Raw genomic sequence first — 24,111 nt, forward strand, 5'->3', positions numbered from 1 at the left:
TTACATTGTGACCCAGTATGTTATCACCTGCCCAAGTAAAATAAAAGTTTTATGAAACAAAACTGGCTTTTATTATATGTGATGCACTGTAATATTTTCTGTCCTTATTTTGTTTAAAAAAAGAAAGTCATAGAATAGATCCTTTAAATTGATTCCTTGCTGTACTAGTTAGTAAGGATCCAAGTGTGAAAACATTGTCACAGGGCATTTAAGTTTAAAGACGTAGATACTTAATATTTTTTTCTCGTGTTAATTTTATCTTTCCTGTTTTTAGGTTGCAAATTGCTTTATAAACACGACTTGGCAAAACGCTGGGGAAATCACTGTAAAATGTGCAGTTATTGTTTACAGACATCTCCCAAATTGGTACAGAATAATTTGGGGGGGAAGGTAGAAGAGTTCTGTTGTGAAGAATGCATGTCCAAATATACAGTTCTGTTCTATCAGGTAAATACAATCCACATTCCTGGGGTTTTTCAAGTTAGGGCATACATTACTCCCTTTTATTCTTCAATGTAGTATGAAGGGCAATTTAATGATTTAAAACTTATAAGTATTAAATATATTACATTAAAAAAATAAATGTTTTATGTCTTCTTGCAGTATTAATATAAGATTTAAGAAGACTTTAATGTCACTGAAGTTACATTCTTTTTGTTTTTAATTTCCTTATAGAAGATCTATCAATCTTAAGATATTAAAGTATTTAAAATTAGCATTTTATCAATTATTTAACTAAAATGAATTTGTCTTTTAAAGTTTTTGAAGAATATAGGTCTTATTTTCATTTCACTATGTTTTTAAATTACTCTTTATTGGCATCTTTATAATGTGACTTTTAATGTTTAGTATAAATGATAAAATGATAAATATTTACCATTTTAGGGTAGTTAACCTTCATTTTTGTGTTCTAGATTCTAAGTTAGTTTCCTCACTTGTCATTTGTGTACCGCTTTCATTCTGTCAGGCCACAGATAATTTTTTACTCTTTTACCGTCTTATTTCATTTTTAGATGGCCAAATGTGATGGTTGTAAGCGACAGGGTAAACTCAGCGAGTCCTTGAAATGGCGAGGAGAGATGAAACATTTCTGTAACCTGCTTTGTATCTTAATGTTCTGTAATCAGCAGAGTATGTGTGACCCCCCTTCACAAAACAATGCAGGTAAAATTAAACTTTATAGTCTTTGATCATTGTCAGGGACCAACAACTGTTCTGGAAATTGGGAACTTCGAACAGTTGTTAATAATTTCATGAAATGCAAATTCGCAAATTTCATTCTGTTCAAGTGACATTGACATTTAAATCCCTATTTTGTTTAATATCTTGGCTTAAGGCTTTGTAAAAATGGCATTCATTATGTTTTCTCTGAGCATACTGAATTAAATAAACTCTGTAAGAACTATGGGAAAGAATGTCAGTTAATGTTTGTAATGGGTATATACACCTTGACTTCCTTAAAAAAGGATTTGAGAATAAAGCAGAAGACATGGAATCTAAATTACATGGCCTTTTAAATATACCACAAGCATAGTTATGCAAGAGAAAGTACATGGAATACTTTTAGGTTTCACTAATTAAAAAAACAGAAAAAAGCCCAGTTATAATCCTAAAGTGATTCTTTGCTCTAAGAGAATTTAACCTTACTAAAAGCATTGTTTAACCTTCTTGAGATGTTGGTTTCTTTGTATGTGCATATAAATTACAAGGTTTTTTAAATTTTTGTTTATTAGCAAGTATTTCCATGGTGCCAGCTGCTTCAGCAGGGCCCCCATCTCTAAGAAAGGATTCAACTCCAGTTATAGCTAATGTAGTATCATTAGCCAGTGCTCCCGCTGCTCAGCCCACAGTGAATTCTAACAGTGTCTTACAAGGTATGTCTGATTTGAAAGCATTTATTCAGCCTTTTGAAGTTGAATACAGTCGTTCTGTATCTTTTTTTTCCATCAGTGATCATTTTTGTATGTTTGACACACTTATATTATGAGTGGTGGCTCCCTGTGGGCTGCTGGGCATTAAACAATATTTTTATCATTTCCAGATCTCTTTTTTTCATGTCACACTTTACATGCTAGTCTTCCTGTGAATTAAGATAATACATGTTTTTATTTGAGATTTTGTGTCTATCATTCCACCATCAGGTTTAAATGCTCCTGTTTAAATAATTGTGTAAGATCCTAAATATTTATTTTTATTTATATCAGGTGCAGTTCCAACAGTAACAGCAAAAATCATTGGCGATGTAAGTTTTATTCTTCTAACTGGTATTGCCACTGTATTTATTTTCCAATTTTATCCATATCAGTATGTCTGTGCTAATTTTTCCTGCTTTATTCTTTTTTATATAAAATAAATTTTATAAGCTCATTTAATCTTTGAGAACAAAGATATTCTGGTTATTTAATTAGGCCTTTTATGTACTTGGATATCTTTGAATGCTTGCTATCTGTGTAGTTACTGAAGGCTGTTTTTGTTTGGTTTAGTTTTTTATAGTTTAGTTTTAGAGAATTAAATTTTATAGAATTTAGGCATAGAAGGTATTTGGGGTGTTTCTAATGTACTCAGATTGTAAATGAAATATTTATAAAATAGAGTTTGTTTTCCACTCAGTGCAGATTATCCTTAAATAAGCATTCTTGTTTTTTCACTCAATATTTTTTTCTCTCTTAGAAGAAGAAGAAGAAAATAAATATGAGAAAAACTTAGATTAGAACAGTGGCATTTCTAAGTATTTTCTGGTCTCTGAGATAACTTTCATAACTTTTTTTTTTTCAATTTACTTAAGTGATCATAAGTGATTCTATTATTTCTGGTTATCTTGAAATAAAGTCTTCTAAGACTCAACTCAGGAAGTAACAGTTCTCATTGTAAACATAGCCAACACTGTTATTGGCCAACAGTTTCTTACAATAGAAATAGCATTTTTCTTGGTAAATAGAACTGTTAATTAGATACATTCAGAGTCAATATATAGTTATCAGACTATTTTATTACTATTGCTATTTCAGGAATATTGTATTTCTTACATATTTAGTAAGTTCTCTGTCTTCCATGTAATTCCAATATAGTATTTCTTTTGAAATTATAATATTTCTTGTAATTAATGATAAGCTTTTGAAAACCTCATTGGTTTTTTTATTTTTGTTTTACTAGGCAAGTACACAAACAGATGCCCTAAAACTGCCACCTTCCCAGCCCCCAAGACTTTTGAAGAACAAAGCTTTATTGTGCAAACCCATCACACAGACTAAAGCCACCTCTTGCAAACCACATACCCAAAACAAAGAATGCCAGACAGGTATGTTCCTCACGCTTTCTTCCTTTAATTTTTTTTTTTAGGGAGAAAGGAATGTGGGAGCTGCTTACATTAATTGAGTGCCTACTATTTCCTGGGTTATGTGTTTGGTTGCTTATATACATTGCCCAGTTTTGTTCTCACAACTTCCTGTGAGTTAGTTATTTTCACCCTCTGAGAATTAAGAAATTATGGCAAAGAGAAGGTTTTAATTTATAATACCATACTGTGAATACTTCATTTTCTTTTGTTATTAATGACAGTGTAATTTTATGGAATAAGTCTAGATTTAAACCAGAAAGTAATCCTAGATTCCTAGATCTGGGAGGTTATCCTATAGGTCAGTGCTTTCAAACATTAATATGCATTTGAATTACTTGGGCATTTTATTAAGTACATTGTAATTTAGTGGGGTCTGAGGATTTGCATTTCTTCAGGCTCCCATGGTCCACATTGATAAATAATGCTATAGATGACTTTGGCCTATATCTGTATTGTATTAATAATGACCTACTTAGTATTTTGTAGCGTGGTTATCACATATCTCTGATCAGGTGATTTGGTTGGGGTTTTTTTTGAGGGGGTTTTTTGGGTTTTTTTGGGGTTTTTTGAGTAGAGTTGACACACAGTGTTACATTAGTTTCAGGTGTACCACTTAGTGATTGGACAGGCTGGTATATTATGCTAAGTTCACCACAAGTAAAGCTACCATCTGTCCCATCACATTGCTATTACAGTATCACTGACTGTATTATTTATGCTCTGCTCATTGTTCCTGTGACTTACTCATTACATAACTGGAGGCCTGTATCTCCTCCTCCCCTTCACCCACTTTGCCCAACCCCCTATCTGTAGGTAATTTTTTTTTTAAATGTCCACTGGACCATGGTAAAATTGATCCCAGCTTATTTCCCACCTCTGACCCTACTCAGCTTGTCAGCTTTTCATTTCTTGTCACTAGATCAACTTTCTCTTATGTTAATGGTTTTATAATCTTCTAGGGTATTTTTCCGGCACATAGAAAGGACTGTGTAGGATACCTATTAAATAATCAAATGACTTCTCCATCCTTCTCACTTTTTCCCTACTCATATTTAGGTTTCTAAGTTCCGTTTCATCTTTTAGTACCTTAGAATATCTGCTTGTATATATTCATTCTTTTTTGTAGGTATCATAACCACCCTAGTCCAGGTCCTCATCAGCTTAGCTCTACACATTGCAGTTGCTGCCTACTTTAACACTTGATATACTTTTTATTCCATGCTAAGAGGGCCTCCAAATTAAACTTTTTTAAAAAAAGATTTTATTTATTTTTTGAGAGAGAGAGTGTGTGCGTGTGTGTGTGCACTAGTGAGGGGAGGGAGAGGGAGAGAGAGAATCCTCAAGCAGATTCCATGATACCACGGAGCCCAACGTGGGGCTCCATCTCATGACCCTGAGATCATGACCTGAGCCGAAACCAAGAGTTGGATTGGATGCTCAACTGACTTGAGCTACCCAGGCACCTGAAATTAAACTTTCTAAATGACATTTTCATCATATTACGCTGTGCTAACTGATCTGTAGTAGCTCCACGCTATCTACTAGAAATGGTTTTTAGAAGTTCATTATAGCCTCACAAAAGTGGCCCTTCTTCCTATTTAATCTCCTTCTTAACATTCTGTTCTTATTCATGTTATCAGTTTTCTATAGCCCTCTTCTTTTTAAAGATTTTATTTATTTATGTGACAGAGAGAGAGGCAGCCAGCAAGAGAGGAAACACAGGCAGAGGGGAGTGGGAGAGGAAGAAGCAGGCTCCCAGCGGAGGAGCCTGATGTGGGGCTCGATCCCAGGACTCTGGGATCACGCCCTGAGCCAAAGGCAGATGCTTAATGACTGAGCCACCCAGGCGCCCCTTCTATAGCCCTCTTCTAAGATTACTGTTACAGTTCTTTCTATTCATTAATCCAGATTATATCCTTCATTCACTATATCCTCATATCCTTTCATTGTTGTGTTGCCCACTTTTAATCACTACTGTCTTCAAACCTTTCTTTACTACTTCAGTTATTTCTCCTTCTGTGGACTCAGAGTGTCAAAGATTATACTTCTTTTGAACTATAAGTCTGTGTACCTTATTTTTTTATTTTTTATTTTATTTTTTAAAGATTATATTTGTTCATTTGAGAGAGAGAGAGAGCACAAGCTGGGGGGAGAGGCAGAGGGAGAGGGAAAAGCAGACTCCCCACTGAACAGGGAGCCTGATATGGGATTCGATCCCAATACCCTGGGATTGTGACCTGAGCTGAAGACAGATGCTTAATCAACTGAGACCCAGGCGCTCCAAGTCTGCGTGCTTTAAAAAAATTTTTTTAATTATAATTCTTTTGAACTATAAATCTTTGTTGCTTTAAAAGTTTTTTGATATTAAAATGTTTCTAAGCCTCTTTGTTTTTTGTGATTTTTTTTTTCCTCATTAGAAGACTCTCCAAGTCAGCCCCAGATCATTGTGGTGCCAGTTCCCGTACCAGTGTTTGTGCCCATACCTCTTCATCTTTATACTCAGTATGCACCAGTCCCATTTGGAATTCCAGTTCCAGTGAGTAATCATTTAGAGATTAAGGCTGATGTAGTGCGCATTTTCCTCAACTAAAATGTTAGAGCACCATAAAACAAACTCTTCACTTGTTGGTAAAATATTCCTGACTATGGTTGGTTATTATCATGTTACTGTATTTTTTAATATGGAGTATATAAAGAACTGCTTCTGTTTATACCTGCCTTCTCAGAGAATGCTGTGATGTAGCCTGTTTATAATGTTTCATACACAATAAGACCACTCAAGTAGAAGAAGATCAGAAACTGTGTGTATGTGTTAAAATTCTAGATTCTAGCAAGGGTGAGATTTAATTATTCTTTTTCTCAGAAATGTATTCATTTTTTTATTGGAAATATATTTTTCCTGGGTGAATTCTTAAGGAAAATAGTTGTGTGAAACTGAAAATGTTAAGCAAGAATATAATCAGAAACAAAAATGTGTTAATTATTCTTTTAGATGATTCAGAGACATGTTTTGTTGACTATCCAGCAAAGCACTTAACTGAATTTTGATTCAGATAGCTGTAGTCAAAAAAAAACTAGTAAGACTGTTTTGTTAGTAATAGAAATACATGAATTTGTTCATTATTTCAGTACTTAAATCATCTCACAAATAATAGTTTTGATGACAGACATAGTCCCCACAGACTGTCCTTGGTCTTTCAGATGCCTGTCCCTATGCTTATTCCATCAATGGATAATGAAGATAAAGTCACCGAGAGTATTGAGGACATTAAGGAGAAGCTTCCTTCACATCCATTTGAAGCCGATCTCCTTGAGATGGCGGAAATGATTGCAGAAGATGAAGAGAAAGAGAAGACTCTATCCCAGGGAGGTTGGTATAATTTTAAAGAAAGAAAAAAACACGCTTAGGGGCGCCTGGGTGGCTCAGTCGTTAAGCGTCTGCCTTCGGCTCAGGGCGTGATCCCGGTGTTATGGGATCGAGCCCCACATCAGGCTCCTCTGCTGGGAGCCTGCTTCTTCCTCTCCCACTCTCCCTGCTTGTGTTCCCTCTCTCGCTGGCTGTCTCTATCTCTGTCAAATAAATAAATAAAATCTTTAAAAAGAAGAAAATACACTTAAAAATATTTGCATAACTCAAGTAATTTTAAGTATTGGATAGTCAAGGTGTTTCTAAAAGCTTGCTTTGTGTTTAAATATCAAGTGTATGGATGTTAAACTTGATACCTCTGAAAGTTCTATCCCTTTTATAAAACTATGTATTAATATTCTCTTTTTAGTTCTTAATCATTCCAGAAAAATAATCTGTAAATCCATTTTCATGATTATATTCCAGCTTTATTCCTATATTCAAAGCATGATCCCTATTTAAGAATTCCTGTTGTATATTAACCAGCATGTTGATAGAAGGTAAATAGAGCCTTAGGTTGGAAAACTGTTTGGCTGAAAATTACCTATAGATAAATCCCATGCTATGAGAGTAGAATATTGATAAGAACAGTAGTTACGTGCTTACCATACCCTGGACATGTCCTAAATGCACTATGTGTATCACCTCATTTTACCTTTACAACAACCGTGTGGGGTGGATACTGTTTACTTTAAACTCATCATTTGGAAAATAGAGTATCATACTTGCTCTGGTTAAGCAATCAGGAAGTGATGGAACCAGAGGTCAGATTCAGTCTGTCTGACTCCAAAGCAAAGGGCATTGACCAGAAGTTGCAGTACCTATCCAGAAAGGTTTCTAGCCTTAATTAGTACCTCCTTGATTTGGGAGTAGAAGAAAAGATAGAGAAAATGGTGTTTGGATAGTTGAAATACACAAAGGCCTTTCCCTGTATCAGTAAGGAGCCAGGAGATTATTTTTTCCTAATAGACATTTCCTTTTTTTCAGTGATGGTTTTTACAAAGCTAGCCACCTCATTTAGATTTTGCATAATAAATGCTAGATGATTTTCAGAACACTGTAGCATGTGAAAAAAGTGTCAGCTTTCTTCTTGTGTTGCCATTAAGTTTTAAAATCATGTATCTTCTGAGAGATGCATAAAAAGCTTATTTGTTATTATCCCACTGTTTCTGGTCTCATTTTGCTCCCTAGTATATAATCTCATAATTCTCACCATTTGTATATGGAACTTAATGTCTTAGAATATTGCCCCCTGTGCTTGATCTTCTGATTTCTGGTATTTAGTTTAGAAGTTCAAGCAATTCCTAATAATAAACCTCATTTTAAGTTGGCATCTCCATTCATATTAATAGTTAACATTTTTCAGGTGCTTCCTCTGTACAAACATTGTAACTTTGCCTTAACTTAAAGATTGAGTCAGAATGAAAAAACTTTCAAAACTAACCTTCAAGACAGATAGTTGTAATCACCATAGTGTAAGTAAAATCAAGTGGTTTAGAAACATAAAGGAGAGAGAAATGAATGCCATCTAAAGGGAACTGGCTAATTTATGTTTGATTGCAGAGAAAAGAAGCAATTTTCCTGGGTTTTAAAAAGCATTTTTCTCTTTTACTTTGAGCCCTTAAGCTTTTTATTTTTTAAGTAGTTAATTGGTAGAACTGTGCTCTGTTGAGTTCCATGTGCTGACTGCATGTAATTTATATTCTAAGTCTATTGTCTTTTCAGTGCAGTGGTAAGGCATATTATATTTTGGGAGGAAAAAGCAATTCAAGGCATATTTGTCAATTTGTAAATAAATTTGCGTGTGCCTGTGTTTCATGGTTAAAAAAAAATTTCAGAAAGCGCAGGAGTGTAAAATCTAAAATAAAGGTCTCTCTTGACCTGACTTCTCTCATACTGCTACCTGGAAGTGTAACTACCGTTATCAGTCATAATTTGTTTAACTTCATTTACCATAATGCCTAGTTTTATTAATGAATCATTCTTTCTGCATATGAAGACTATTTTCTTAACATTCCTTAGTGTGATTCATTTCTATAATGCGGTCATTTAATTTCAGATGCAATTTGCTTTGTGTATACATGTAAGTTGTTAAATACATACTTTTTTTTTCCCTTAGGATCCCAAACTTCTGAACAGGAACTCTTTCTAGACACCAAGATTTTTGAAAAAGGTTTGTAATTCTACATATATTTCAGATCTGAGAAATACTGTCCTCGGGTAGCCTGGGTGGCTCAGTTGGTTAAGCATCTGCCTTCAGCTCAGGTCATGATCCCAGGGTCCTGGGATGGAGCTGGTGTCAGGGTTCCTGCTCAGCAGGGAGTCTGCTTCTTCCTCTTCCCCTGTCCCTCCCTGCCTCCCCCACTCACATTCTTTCTCTCTGTCTCTCATAAATATATAAAATCTTAAAAAAAAAAAAAAAAGAAAGAAAAAGAAAAATACTATCCTCAGGTAGTAATATAAACCCATAAAGTATTTGTATCCTTGGATTTAATATTTGCAACTTTAGCTATTTGTAGGGGCCATCAGGCGTTTATGTATGCTAATATGTAATGAGAATAATAAAAGGTACCTCAGATAGTGGTTTTAAGGATTAATTGAGATAATGCTTTAAAGTGTATACCAAGAATATGAAGCCGGTTTTATGAGGCTGTTGAAGAAGTTTTCGTTCTTCAGTGTACCTGGTTAAATCAGCAATCATATCTTGGTTTTGTTATTCCGGGTTCAGGAAGGTTTCTCAGCACTTAGAGACTCTGTCTTATTTTGAGCGTTTGTTTTCTGTATGTTTCAGACCAAGGAAGTACATACAGTGGTGACCTTGAATCAGAGGCAGTATCTACTCCGCATAGCTGGGAGGAAGAGTTGAATCATTATGCCTTAAAGTCAAATGCTGTGCAAGAGGCTGATTCAGACTTGAAGCAGCTCTCAAAAGGGGAAACTGAACAGGATCTAGAAGCAGATTTTCCATCCGGTTTGTGCAACATAAAATACTCTCGATTTTAGAAGATTGGTATAACTCTGAATTGACATTATGAAGCAGATATACTGGGTGATAATCTACGGCACGAATGGTCCCTACCTTTGAAGGTTAAATAATAAGTGGTTAATTTATTTTTAACCTTTCCCATAGTAACCATGTAGGAGGTTTCCTTGATTTTTAATGAAGTTTTTCAGTGCTATATCCTTTGTTTCTCTTAAGAATATAAGTAAGTTATTTTATCATGAACAAAATAATTAATATTAGTGATGATTACCTGATGTTTCCTCCCCCAGTCTGTCTTTATATAAATCTGTGAGTTATTTACCTCAAATTATGCTTTCTGCTGATTGTTATAGAATCCTTTGACCCACTGAATAAAGGACAGGGAATCCAGGCACGTTCCCGAACAAGACGACGGCACAGAGATGGCTTCCCTCAGCCTAGACGAAGAGTAAGCAGTAGCTTAATTTTTCTAGCATTTTCTTTCCTTCGGTGTTTATTAGTTCTTGATGTTTACGAAGCTCTTTAACAGGCAGGGTCACAGAATTCCGTACAATGTTTTATGCAGACTTGTACTTTTGTGCCTTTATTTCTGTTTCTTATAATCAAGAAGAACCATATCTTTTGAATATTTTAAAGGGATGTGTAAACCTCGATGTTTTGGTAATAGAAGTACTGAGGTCAGTCTTCTAGCACAGCATGTGGCAAGTGCTTAGTGTGTGGTTATTATGTAGCTGCTCAGTGTGCATTGGGATTGTCATCATCTGGATCATCATTATAAGCCTTTTCCAGCTGATAGAAGGGTAACCAGGAAAATTTACAGTTTACTGGTGGATGGTTTGTTACTCTGTTTTGTTACTCACTTGTGTTACAGTAAGTCATCCAGGACTTACTGGGGACCGATGAGCTAGGAGCATGTACTGACTCACGGCCCACACTTCAGCAATACAGACACAAGAAAGGGCAGCATTTCGGCCCCTCCAGAATAGCATATGACACACCACCTGTGTATGTGCCACGTAATCACAACATTTTTATGAGTTTATAAAATTTTGTAAATGTATTTGTATTATACCTGATGAATTCAAAATAATAAACAATAAATGACAGACAGCTGTTGTTAAAAAAAAGACTGTTACCTTTTCCTTTATATTTCTTTTAGCATGGTCTTTTTCTTTTGTTTTTATAATCGAACGTGTTTTGTTCTGTTTTACTTTTAAAAGCTTTTTATGATCCTCATTGTACACTTTTTTTTAAGTCTCTAAATTTAACTTCTTTTTTTAACATTATAACAACGAGGTTTATTATTTTATTTAATGTAGTATAATAGTGAAATTCACATGGACTGTTTTTCATATTGACAGGAATTTCCCATACTAAAACTAAAAGAATATAGCCTTATTTTAAAAAAATTATCTCTGTTGAGTTATAATTGCACCCAAAAATTCATAGATTTTTTTTTTTTTAAGATTTTATTTATTTATTCGACAGAGAGAGAGACAGCCAGCGAGAGAGGGAACACAAGCAGGGGAAGTGGGAGAGGAAGAAGCAGGCTCATAGCGGAAGAGCCTGATGTGGGGCTCGATCCCATAACGCTAGGATCACGCCCTGAGCCGAAGGCAGACGCTTAACCGCTGTGCCACCCAGGCGCCCCAAAAATTCATAAATTTTAAGTGTAAAATTTGATGAGCTTCAACAGATATATTCAGTATGTAATTACCACCACAACCATAGCACTTCCACTGTCCCGAAAGCTCCCTCATGACCTTTTGCAGTCAGTGTTATCTAGCTCCTGATAACCACTAATCAGCTTTGCAGATAGATGCAAATGGTACTGCTTTGCCTTTTTTAAAACTTCGTAAAAGTAGAATTATGTAATTCGCAGTCTTCCCTGTTTGGCTTCTTTCACTTAGCATAATGTTTTGGAGATTCATCCATGTTGTTTCATGTATCAGTAGGCCAGTCATGCCTTTTCATTTCTGAGTAGCATTTCATTGTGTGGACAAACCAGAATTTAACAGTTGATGGACATCTGGGTTATTTCCAGGTTTGGGCTATTTCAAATACAGCTGCTATCAACCTGCTAGATATGAATCTCTGTGTGAACATATAGTTTCATTTGAGGAAAAATATGCAGAAGTGGGATTGTTAGGTCTTATAGTATACGTGTTTTTAACTTTGTAAGAAAGCTTATCAAACTGTTTTCCAAAATAGTAGATGGACCTTTTTGAATTCCCATCAAGAATGTGTGAGTTCCAATCTGCTCCATGACTTTGCTGATACTTGGTATTGTCAGTTTTTATTTTTAACCATTCTAGCAAATGTGTAGGGGTATCTCATTGTGGCTTTGGTTTATATTTTCCTAATGACTGATGATGTTGGACGTCTTTTCATGTGCATATTTGTCATTCTTGTATCTTCTTTTGTAAAGTGTCTGTTCAGAACTATTGCACATTTTTTTTATTGGGTTGTTTGTCATTTACTGAGTTGTACGTGTTCTTTATTATGGACATACTTCTTTTCTCAAACATGACTTTTGCTCCTATTCTGTGACTTCTTTTTTATTTTCTTAATGGTGAAGAACAGAACTTTGTGAGAAAGGCCACTTTTATCATTTTTTTATTCTTTTATGATTCATGCGTTTTAGTATCCCATGTAAAAGTCTTTGCTTAACCTGTGGGAACTAAGATATTCTCTTATGTTTTCTTCTAGTTTTATACTTTAGCTTTTATGTGTCATGTGATTCATTCCAAGATCATTTTTATGTATGAGTTGAGGAAAGCGTCAAGGTTTCTTCTTTTTGTTTGTGATGTCCAGTTGTTTAGTACCATCTTGGAAAACACTGTCCTTTCCCCCATTGAATTACTTTGTACTTTTTTAAAAAATCATTTATTTATTTGAGAGAGAGAGAGCACAGGGGGAGAGGCAGAGGAAGAGGGAAAGGGAAAGGGAGAGAATCCCAAGCAGACTCTGTGCTGAGTGCAGAGCCTGACGTGGAGCTTGATCCCAGGACCCCGAGACAATGATCTGAGCTGAAATCAAGAGTCAGGTGCTTAACTGAGCCACCCAGGCGCCCTTACGTTGCACTTTTGTTAAAATCTGCTGACTATATATGTGTCGGTCTATTTCTGAAATTCTGTTCTGTTCCTTTGAATAGAGAACTATGTCTATTTTAATGTATCTATTTTAATGTCTATTTTATGTCTATTTTAATACAGTACCAAATGTCTTGATTATTGTAGCTTTACAATGAATCTTGAAATCAGGAGTAAGTCTTCCAACGTTGTTCTTTTTCAAAAATTGTCATTTGCATATCCATATAAATTTTAGAATCAACTTGTCAGTTTTTACAAAAAGCCTGCTAGAACTTTGGGGCTGTTCTGAATCCATAGATCAATTTGTAGAGAACTGATATCTCAGCAATTTTGAGCTGTCCAGTCTATGAAGATGATATTTTTCTCCTTTATGTAGATCATCTTTAATTTCTCTCAGCAGTGTTTTATATTGTTCAAGTCTCATACTTTGTTAAATTTATCTAATAAGTATTTAAAATTTATTTTGATCCTGTTTTAAGTAGTAGTAGTTCTAATTTCGTTTTCTAGTGTCCCTCATTGTCATATAAAAGTACAGATTTTTAAATTTTTTATCTTTTTTCTTTATATGTATATTTTTTGTTTCAAGTTTTAAATTCCAGTTAACATATTTCTTTTTCTTTTTTTCTTTTTTTCTTTTTTTTAAAGATTTTATTTATTTTAGAGAGAGAGTTGAGAGAGCACGAGCCAGGGGAAGGGCAGAGGGAGAGGGAGAGAATCTCAAGCAGATACCCTGCTGAGAGTGTTGCCCGGTGCGGGGCTTGATCTCATGACCCTGAGATCTTGACCTGAGCCGAAATAAAGAGTTGGATGCTTAACCAACTGAGCCACCCAGGTGCCCCGAGATTTTTTTTTCTATATTGATTTTATGTACTGTGATTTTGCTCAACCAAAGTCTAGGATTTTCTACCTAGACAATCCTGTTATTTATGAATAAAGATTATTTTACTTTTTCCTTTCCAATATTAATGCACTTTCTTTATTCTTTTCTTTTCTTTTTAACGTATTGCACTAGCTAGGATTTTTTTTTTTTTTAAGATTTTATTTATTTATTCATTCGACAGAGATAGAGACAGCCAGCGAGACAGGGAACACAAGCAGGGGGAGTGGGAGAGGAAGAAGCAGGCTCATAGCGGAGGAGCCTGATGTGGGGCTCGATCCCACAACACCGGGATCACGCCCTGAGCCGAAGGCAGACGTTTAACCGCTGTGCCACCTAGGTGCCCCCAGCTAGGATTTTTTTATGCATTGTACTGGCTTCGGTACAATGTCGAATGTTAGTGATGAGAGCAAATCTTCGTGCCTATTCTCAGTCTTAGGGGAAGTGTTCAGTCTTGTAGTATTAACTATGATGTTACTTGTAGGTTTCTTGTGGATGGCCCCTATCAGGCAGGAAGTTCTCTTCTATTTTTAATTTGCTGAAATTTTTTATCATGATTTGTGTTGCATTTGTCAGGTGGCTCTCTTCCATCTATAGAGATGCTCATCTGGTTTTTCCTTTCTGAGTCTGTTAAAATGATGACATACATGAATTCTTAAAATGCTAAACTAACTTTGCATTCATGGGATGAACCTTACTTTCTTCTGATGTATTTATTCTTTAATCTATTGCTGGATTCAGTTTGCTAATATTTTGTTAAGGTTTTATAAATGTCTCCGTTGAAGAGAGCAATTGATCTGTAGTCTTCTTGTGATGACTGTCTGGCCTTGTTCTCAGGATAATGGTAACATTGTACAGTGAATTAATACTTCCTCCTTTTCTCTTTTCTAAAATACAATATAATTTAACTGGTGGGTCTGCAGGGGTTTTGTAGGTAAGTTTTAAACTATGAATTAAATGTTTATGGCTGTTTAGGTTATCTCTTCTAGAGCAAGCTTTGTTAGTTCATGTCTTTCAAGAAATTTGTTTATTTCATCTGCTTTGTGAAGTTTATTGGCATGACAGCATTCTCTTAACTCTCCTTTTAATGTCTCTAGCATCAGGTACTGTTATTTTATGTTTTCTCGCTTTTTTCCCTGATCATTCTAGCAAAAACTGTATTGATTTTTTTATCTTTTAAAAGAACCAGACTTTTAATTTTATTAATTTTTCTCTATCCTTTTTTCATTGACTTTTGTTCTTATTTTTATTATTTCTTTAATTTTCCCTACTTTGGGTTTTATTTTATTTCATTTATTCTTTTGGTAGGGGGGAGACAGGTGGGGGACAGGCATAGGGAGAGGGAGAGAGAGAATCCCAAGCAGGCAATCCACACTGGGTGTGGGGCTTGATCTTATGACCCTGAGATCATGACCTGAGCTGAAGTCAAGAGTCGGATGCTTAACTGACTGAGCCACCCAAGCACCCTTCTTACTTTGGGTTTTAATGTGTCTACTTTTTTCTAGTTTCTTAAGGTAATTCTTGATTTTAGACTTTTACTTATTTTTCATAGAAGCATTTTAGTACTATAAATGTCATTGTAAGCTTCAGCACTGTGGGGAAAAAAATTGATGTTTTCATTTTCACTGAAGTTCAAAAAATTTTCTAATTGCATTTGTGGTTTCTTCTTTGACCATGGGTATTTATAAATGTATTGTTTAATTTCCAATTTTTGAGGATTTTCTTAACATCCTTTCATTATTGGTTTCTAGTTTAATTTGATTATAGTTAGAGAATTTTATGGGGGCTTGTTTTGTATCCCAGAATGGATCTGCTCATGTGTTCCATGAAATAGACCTGAGTGGTAATAACTGTTATTCTTACTTCATTGGGTGGGTTCAGTATCTGGAACATAGTGAGTATTCAAATGTTAGTAATTATTAGAGGTCTGCATTTCAACTCTCTTTTTTTTCTTTCCTCATGTGGATTGGATTAACTTCTAAAACTCTTTCTAGCTTTTACGAACTCTGAATCTTTAGGATCTAATAATAAATTGTATATTCTGTAAATTTATTCCCTTCTTTCTTGGAGAACTATGCTTCTTAAAGATTCAGAACTAAACTTTATATTCTGTGAATTTTTGGAATTTTTACAGGGACGGAAGAAGTCTATAGTGGCTGTGGAGCCCAGGAGTCTTATTCAAGGAGCCTTTCAGGGGTGTTCAGTGTCTGGGATGACACTGAAATACATGTACGGGGTAAATGCCTGGAAGAACTGGGTTCAGTGGAAAAATGCCAAGGAAGAGCAGGGGGATCTGAAATGTGGCGGTAAATACACAGCATGAATTTGTGTCTTGATTGAGGGGTTTGGGAGTATATAGTTCAAGTCATCAATCTACACAAAAGGGATACTTACTAGGTCAAAAATTGCATAAAACTTTGGTTTTGGTGTTAAATTTCCCCCCCATTTTTATTTAAACTTCTTATTTCTTTTCCCTTCCTTGTCAGGTATTGAACATACTGCATCTAGCCCATGTTCTGACTCTTTAGGAAGTGCTCAAGACCATGCAGTCTCTCAAGAATCCTCAGAGCCAGGTTGTAGAGGTAAAGTCATTTCTTTCTTTGTAGTCCGAATTCTCCGAATCACTTTGAATATTATTGCCGATTTTAAATTTGTAAATGGGAATATTTAAGATTATTTAAAATTTGGAGTTTTATGGTAAAAGAAATTAATATCCTGCTCTCAATTATAAAGAGCTTATTATAAACGTAAGGTTGTGTGGGCATGAATTTGTTATGCAAACATGAGGATTTGTGTTCTTTCTCTGACGTTACGCAGGTGACTCAAATCTGTATTCTTGAGCCCTGTATCTGTAAAGTAACCCACATGGAACCCAGTGTGACACTTCTGCTGTTGGTGGTGGTGTTGAGAAAAACACCTGGAAAAGCGTTGCCTCTTCTGTAGGAATTTTTCCTAATAATAAGCTCTGTGAGACTGGATACCAGGAAATTTGGGACCCAATAAACAATTCACATAGAGCAGCAGTGTTTAATTTTAGAGCCTACTTTAACTTTTTCTCCCCCACTGGTTTTGAAGTTCCTATTCTAAACTTTTGTTTTCAATTTTTTATTCCTTTTTTATTATCTGTGTTTTATGTAAGATCCTTACTATAATCTTTGTGGAATGAGATAGGGCAGGAATGGATGAGTATGTCCTTGTCACTAGATATTTTGCCTCTTTGCAACTATACCTTCTTTCTAACAACCAGGTAATTGCATGCACTCCTGGCTTCACCTCAGTCTACCCTGATGGCTTATGGATACATGTCACTCTCCTTATTGGAGCAGTTAGTGGCTGCTGTGGTCTGTGACTGACTCAGTGAGTTCCTGCATATCAAGTGTAATCTCTGCTGAGTGATAAAATATACTTCTGTTTGGAGGTTTATTAGGCCCTTTAACTCCCAGTTTGAGCTACAGCACTCTTTGTTTTAAAGAAGGAAGGGGGTGGGGAGAATGGAGAGGTAATATTATATTACACTACCAGGCCTAAATGCAAAAGCCACAGGGGATGCCTACTCATTTCTGCTATTCATTCATCCAAAAAAGTACTGAGTTTATGCACCAGGTATGTACCATGCATGTTGGTTAGGTACTCCGGTAAACAGGTCGGACATGGTCCTTGCCCTTCTGAACCACCATTTACCTTTTGTAAAACCAAATCAGGGAAACTCGAATGTATCTTTGAAAACATGCAACTTTGTCTAAATGCAGAGGAGCTTTGACTGGAAAGAGTGCTTCCATTCTAATCTGAATTGAAGTAGGATCTCTCCTGGAGTAGTTTCTCCACATATCAAATTGTAGGATCTCTACAAATCAAATTGGGTCACTCTCCTGGTAAAATTAATTCAGTTCTTCGTTGTCTTCAAAGCCTTAATATGCTAAGTGAGATTTACTGCGATCGGCCCCCATCTACTCTTCTTGATTTTGTCCTGTACATCTGAGTCCCCTCAACCTTTTCATTTTTCTGTATTCCAGCATTTCTAAGGGCATGAATATGTTATATGTTACTTGAAGTGTTCTTTATTCAAATAAATCTGAATTAGAAAAAGTTAAACAGCATTTTTATGCAGATATTCTGGAACCTTTAATAAACCTTTTATATATCATTGTGAATTCTTTAGACACAGATACAGTATGCTGCTGTTTTCTAAATTTGTCAGATCTTAGAAACCCAGTTTTCTCCAGCTCTCATATTACTAGTATTTTGTGGAATATGCTTTGGGAAATATTTTTATACCCTTAGATTGCAATTCTTTATTCATTTGTTTAATTCTTCACCTCTCAAGGTCCGGCATTTGTGTCACATCCTCCAGAATCTCCCCTGACCCTTCCCTGTCTGATAGATGCTCCTCATTTGCTTTCCTAGAATCCTTCTTAAATTAAACTCCTGTCATATCACCTGTTACACATGGTACACTTCATTGTTTTTATTTCTTGAACTGAAAAAGCCTTGAGATCGGGATTTATCTCTAATCCATGTATTCGCCAGTGTACACTGCAATGCCTGAACCCACAGCAGTGTTGTTTTTCAGTGAATAGAGTAATGTTACTGTGTTTCTTATAAGTCAATATTTCAGATGTTTTCTACCTTTCCACAGTCCGTTCTATCAAGCTGAAGGAAGATATTCTGTCCTGCACTTTTGCTGAGTTGAGTTTGGGTTTATGCCAGTTTATCCAAGAGGTGCGGAGACCAAATGGTGAAAAATATGATCCAGACAGTATCTTATACTTGTGCCTTGGAATTCAGCAGGTATCAAATTCAGTAATTGTTCTCAAATGTACTGCATTTTTAGTAATTCTGATAGATCTTGTGATTCAAGCTGAAAAATTATAGTGTATACGGTTGTTTGGTATTGCTTTTATACTCCGTTCTTAATGAACCATTGCCCCTGATTTAAAAGTCTTGGTCATATAGCCTTCTGTAAGCCAAAATGAGACTTTTAGTAGAATAACAGAAATTGAGGGTGGTGCATTTTTTTGTTACATGGACAAAAGAGCCAAAAATAGCAAATTCACAAAAAGTGACATAGGAGACCTTGTATATATATGTATGTACTTATGTAAATCATGTAGTCTCATTTAAAATTTTTTAAATCCATATTAATATAACAGACATGGGGCACCTGAGTGGCTCAGTCAGGTAAGCATCTGCCTTCAGCTCAGGTCATGATTCCAGGGTCCTGGGATTGAGCCCAATGTTGGGTTCCCTGCTCAGCAGGGAGTCTCCTTTCTCCCTCACCCAGCTCGTGTGCTCTCTGTCAAATAAAGAAATAAAATCTTAAAAAAAAAAAATAAAATGACATACCATTATATGTCTATCACATTAGCAAAAAGAATTATAACACTTATTGTTGGTATGAATTCTGTGAAGGGGATTTGCCTTCATAGCTGGTGTTAATTAGTACACACTTTGTAGATAGCAGTTTTGAGCACGTGTTTCAGGAGTATTTTTGAATGTTCATACTCTTCTGCCAGTAATTCACTTTTTGGGAGTCTGACGCAACTAATACTGTGAAGTTCAGACATCGTTTGCACAAAATTGGAAGTAACTTCAATGCCCACCAGAATGTATGTTTAAGTAAATTACAGTATATTTATAAAGTTGTATATTACGTAGCCAAAAAAAATTATTTACAAAGTAACTTCCAGTAACGTGTAAAAATAGTAATACTAAAAAGCATTAAGTAAACAAAATGAGAGTATGAATTATATGTGCCTCCGTGTATTTTAACATGTAGTGATTTAAAAACCAGTCCTATAAATATGTAGTAAAATGAAATGCACCAAAATATGTAGATAGTGGTTATCATCTCGGGTAGTAGTGCTCTGGATGTTGTTGATTTTTCTTTTCTGTATTTGCCAGATTTTTTTCCATTTGTATGGTTGGGAGGGTGTTCTTTTCTTTAGGCATTTATTCCTAAAGTTTTGTTTTTTAATTATAAAAGTAGTATGTGCTCAGTGTAACTGTTAAAACAGTAAGTTGAAGGCATATAAGGACCATTTTCTCTCCCTCATCCCCAGTCTCTGAGATAAACAGTGTTGCAGCGTCTGTCCTTCCGCGCCCTGTGTAGAGGTGTTTTAGATGTATATTGTTGTTTTGCTTAGTTTTTAGGAAAGTGGGGCTGATACCATACACATTTTTCTGCAGCTTACTTTTCTCAATCTGTGTATCCCTTCAGGTGAATATAGATCAAATTCCATCCTTTATAAACGAAAGCTGTGTAATATTGCAGAGTATGAATATACCAATTATTTAGCCTTTCTTCTTTATTCAGGTTACTCCCGCCTTATTCTTAAAAACAGTGCTTTAGTAAATATTTTATTTGAATGCCTGATGAACTGGTGCTTTTATTTTTAGGTTAAAGCATATACAGACTTTTTTAAAAGATTTTATTTATTTATTTAAGAGAGAGACAGAACATGGGTGGGGGAGGGCAGAGGGAGAAGGAGAAGCAGACTCCCTGCTGAGCAGGAAGCCAGAGGTCGTGGGGCTCTATCTAGACCAGGACCCTTGACTCCTGACCCGAGCTGAAGGCAGACGCTTAACCAGCTGGTCCACCCAGGCACCCCCATATATAGATTTCTCTAATTTTGAGATATCTTCATTTTACTTTCCAGACTGGTTAACTTACAGCTTTACCAGCAGTGTTGTGAGTGCCCATTTATTGAATTCTCCTCTTTTTAATGTTTATTATTCTGATGGTCTGATGGCTTAAAAAAGGGGCATCTGATGGCTCCAATTTGTATTTTCCAATTTTTATCAAGTAGATTGTCTTTTTATGCTGTTCGTCGTTTGGCTTTTTCCTTTCTATCTGTAGGATCTCTTTTACATTGGGGATAGGAGCTCTGATGTAAATGCTTGAAATAAACTTTTCCAGTATATTTTTGTCTTCCAGTCTTTGTCTATGTATTTCCCAGTCAAAAATTTTTCCTTTTTATATAGTTTAATAATATGCATTTATTTCCCTTTAAAATTCCTGGTTTTTCTGTGTTGTTTAGGATGGTCTTCCTACTTAAGTGTTTAGATTCTCATAAATTTCTTTCTAAAATATTCGTTTTTTTAAGATTATTTTTAATACATCTGAAATTCGGTTTTGTACATGATACAAGTATATTTCTGATGAGTGACATTTGCAGTGGTACCTACTTATCTACTTATGCAAGCAGCATTCGTTTTCCCCAGTCAGAAGAGTACTTTAGTTTTTTAATTATTGTTCCCATTATATTTTGATTCATTTTCTTGATTGTGGAAGATATTTTTAAAATCAACTATGAGAGGACTTTTATAGATTCTTTCAACCAGAATTTATTGCCACGCGTGCATTTTGGTTAGGTAAAAATTGTAAAGATTCTAAACACACTTCCTGTACTTTTAGAGTTTATGATATTATGGATCTAAAGAACATTTTCTAATTTTATCAGTGCAGATGTCAAGAATTGTGGTAGTGATTCCTATAATCAAAACGTCATTGCTGTGATTTCAGTCAAAAACATTTGACTGCTTTACATACCAAACACTCTGCTACCTATAAAATATACTCTAATTTGTGAGACGAATCATAAACTTATGAAAATTTTTTCTAGTATATTTTTCATGTTGTTTATACTAATAAATGAGTATATAACAATACTTTTAGAAAGAGGCTATAAGTTAATTGTCAGCCGATTGTTTTAGAAAGTAAATATTATGAGCCTTTTATCAATTTTGACAAAAAGTAACTTTTCCTTAACTGTAAAGAATTTTAAAAGGTTACTTATGTTGACATCTCAGATGTGCTTCCTCTTTTCTTTTTTTTTTCTGGTTATAAAAATAATTATGCTTATTGTAAGGAATTTTGAAAATACATAAACATGTAAAGACATAAACTAAACTGTAATATCAGTACCTGGACCACCACTGTTAACATTAGCCAAGAAGGGGATAATTGACAAAAGAAACAAATAGACAGGTAACAAAGAAAATCAACAGAAAGTTAACAGGCAAAATGTACCAGGAATGCCTAACAGTCATTTACTGTGTATGCTATGTATTAATATAAGCTTATTTCATATATTAACTCATTTATTTGTTAGTGTGCCCCTCTGATGTGTAAGGACTGTGATCATCACCATTTTCTGCTGAGGCACAGTGAGTTAAAATCTTGCCTGAAGTCCCCAAGGTAGTAATTGGCAGGGCCAGGATGTGAATCCAGATGGTTATTTTCAGATTCTGTTCTTAAGATCACTGTGGTGGACCGCCTCTCTAATGTGAAAGGTGCTCAACTATAACCAAGGAAAAATGTCAGCCATTAGGCTGATTGAAAGATTGAGAAGTTTGATAATACCAAGTATTAGTGAAGATATGTGTACATTTTTCTGTGTGGAGGTCTTTTCAAAGGGCAAGTTGATGTGACTGAAAACTTTAAATGCACATGGGGGTGCCTGGCTGGTTCAGTCAGTGGAGTGTGCAACTCTTGGGGTTGTGAGTTCAAGTGCTATGTTGAGTGCAGAAATTACTTAAAAATCTAAAAAAAAAAAAAAAACTTCAAATGCATGTAGATTCTTCAGTCTAGTAAATCCATTGGTTAGTATTTTTCCCCAAAGAAATGCATGCACATGTACATAGAAAGACATGTACTGGTATTTTCGTTGTAACATTGGTTTTAACAGCAAAAATTGGAAACCATCTATGTGTTCATCAAAACAGTGGTGGCTCAATCATCTATCATATGTCTGTACTATTGAATACTATATAGTAGTTAAAAAGTAATGAATTGCTCTTATAGATATTTACATGGAAAACTCTTAGAGACATACATTTTTGAAGTAGTGTAGGCAATATTTACACTGTGATAAGATACACATACCATAAAACTTACCATTTTAAAGTTTACAATTCAGTGGCATTAACTACATTCAGGATGTTGTACAATCATCATCGCTATGTCGCTTTAGAACTTTAATACCCTAAATGGAAATCTCATCCCCATTAAGTAGCCACTCCTTATTACCTCCTCCGTTTAGTTCCTGGCAACAGTAAATCTGCTTTCTATCTGTATGGATTTGCCTATTCTGGATATTTCATATAAGTGTAATTATGTAATTTTTATGTGGCTTTTTGTGTCTGGCCTCCTTCAACACACAGTGGTTCACCTATTTTGTAGCATGAATCAGTACTTCATTCCTTTTAGGTCTGAATTATTTAATTCTTGGATATACCACATTTTGTCCACTCCTCTGTTCATGGACATTTGAGTGGTTTGTACCTTCTGACTATCATGAAAAGTAAATGATACTGTGAACTGTGAGCGTTCATGTACAGGATTTTGTTTGAGCGCCTGTTTTCAATTCTTTTGGGTCTTACGCCTGCAAGTGGAATCACAGGGTCGTATGGTAACTCTATGATTAGCTTGTTGAGAAACATCAAACCATTTTCCACAGTGGCTGCACCATTTTACGTCCCCAGCAACAGTGTATGAGGGTTCTGTTTATCTCCATAGCCTTGCCAACATTTGTTAATTTCCTTTTTTCTTAATAGTCGTCTAATGAATATGAGGTGATACCTCATTGGAGTTTTAATTTTCATTTCTCTAACGATTAAATGTCATTGAGCATTTTTTCATGTACTTGTTGGCCATTTGTTTATCCTCTTTGAATATTTAAGTCCTTTGCTCCATTTCTAAATTGAGTCGTTCGTCTTTTTGTTGTTGAGTTGTAGAATTTCTTTATATATTCTGGATATTAAACTCTTTATCAGATACATGATTTGCAAATATTTTTTCTTAGTCTCTGGGTTTTCTTTTCACTCTCTTGTTAGTATACTTTGATGCACAAAAGTTCTGAATTTTGATGTGTAGTTTATTTTTCCTGTTGCATGTGCTTTTGGTGTTGTATCTAAGAATCCATTGTCAAATTCAGGTTCATGAAGATTCACTCCTATGTCTTAAGAGTTTTATGGTTTTAGTTCTTACGTTTAGGTCATTGATCCATTTTGAATTCATTTTTTTATCTCATATAAGGTAGGGATACATGTGAGTTAGGGAACTCCCACCACCATTTGTTGAAGAGACTGTTTTTTCTCCATTGAATGGTCTTGACATCCTTGTTGAAAATCATTTGACGTGTGTTTATTTGACATGTGTTTATTTTGGACTTTCAGTGCTCATACATTTATCTGTGTGGTTATTCATATGGCAGTACACACTATTTTGATTACAGTGTTGCTTTGTACTAAATTTTGAAATACGGAAGTGTGATTCTTCAAGATTCAGTTGGTAATTCAGGGTTCCTTGCAATTCCATATGAATTTGAGGATTGGCTTTTCCCTTTCGGGGAGAAAAAAGAAAGAAAGAAAGAAAGCTATTGAAATTTTGATAGGATTGCACTGAATCTCTAGATT

At 35.1% G+C, this 24,111-nt stretch overlaps 1 protein-coding gene across 14 annotated transcripts in view; it reads left to right on the forward strand.

Annotated features, from left to right (window-relative positions):
- The window catches only part of ZMYM4 (zinc finger MYM-type containing 4), a 142,213-nt gene that overhangs the window by 101,549 nt on the left and 16,553 nt on the right, over positions 1 to 24,111 (forward strand). For 13 of the 14 annotated variants that reach the window (XM_057305389.1, XM_057305386.1, XM_048222020.2 and 10 more), the window contains 13 exons: positions 275 to 447; positions 1,014 to 1,164; positions 1,734 to 1,874; positions 2,205 to 2,242; positions 3,154 to 3,298; positions 5,755 to 5,873; positions 6,539 to 6,707; positions 8,863 to 8,916; positions 9,535 to 9,714; positions 10,080 to 10,174; positions 15,830 to 16,001; positions 16,182 to 16,277; positions 18,332 to 18,483. In XM_057305389.1, the coding sequence (XP_057161372.1) occupies positions 275 to 447; positions 1,014 to 1,164; positions 1,734 to 1,874; positions 2,205 to 2,242; positions 3,154 to 3,298; positions 5,755 to 5,873; positions 6,539 to 6,707; positions 8,863 to 8,916; positions 9,535 to 9,714; positions 10,080 to 10,174; positions 15,830 to 16,001; positions 16,182 to 16,277; positions 18,332 to 18,483 (1,685 nt within the window). Of the gene's footprint in view, positions 1 to 274; positions 448 to 1,013; positions 1,165 to 1,733; positions 1,875 to 2,204; positions 2,243 to 3,153; positions 3,299 to 5,754; positions 5,874 to 6,538; positions 6,708 to 8,862; positions 8,917 to 9,534; positions 9,715 to 10,079; positions 10,175 to 15,829; positions 16,002 to 16,181; positions 16,278 to 18,331; positions 18,484 to 21,806; positions 21,862 to 24,111 lie in introns of all 14 variants that reach the window. The other variant, XM_044390552.3, reaches the window with a different exon arrangement.

The sequence above is a fragment of the Ursus arctos genome, unplaced genomic scaffold, assembly GCF_023065955.2.
Source record: "Ursus arctos isolate Adak ecotype North America unplaced genomic scaffold, UrsArc2.0 scaffold_32, whole genome shotgun sequence".
NCBI lineage: Eukaryota > Metazoa > Chordata > Mammalia > Carnivora > Ursidae > Ursus > Ursus arctos.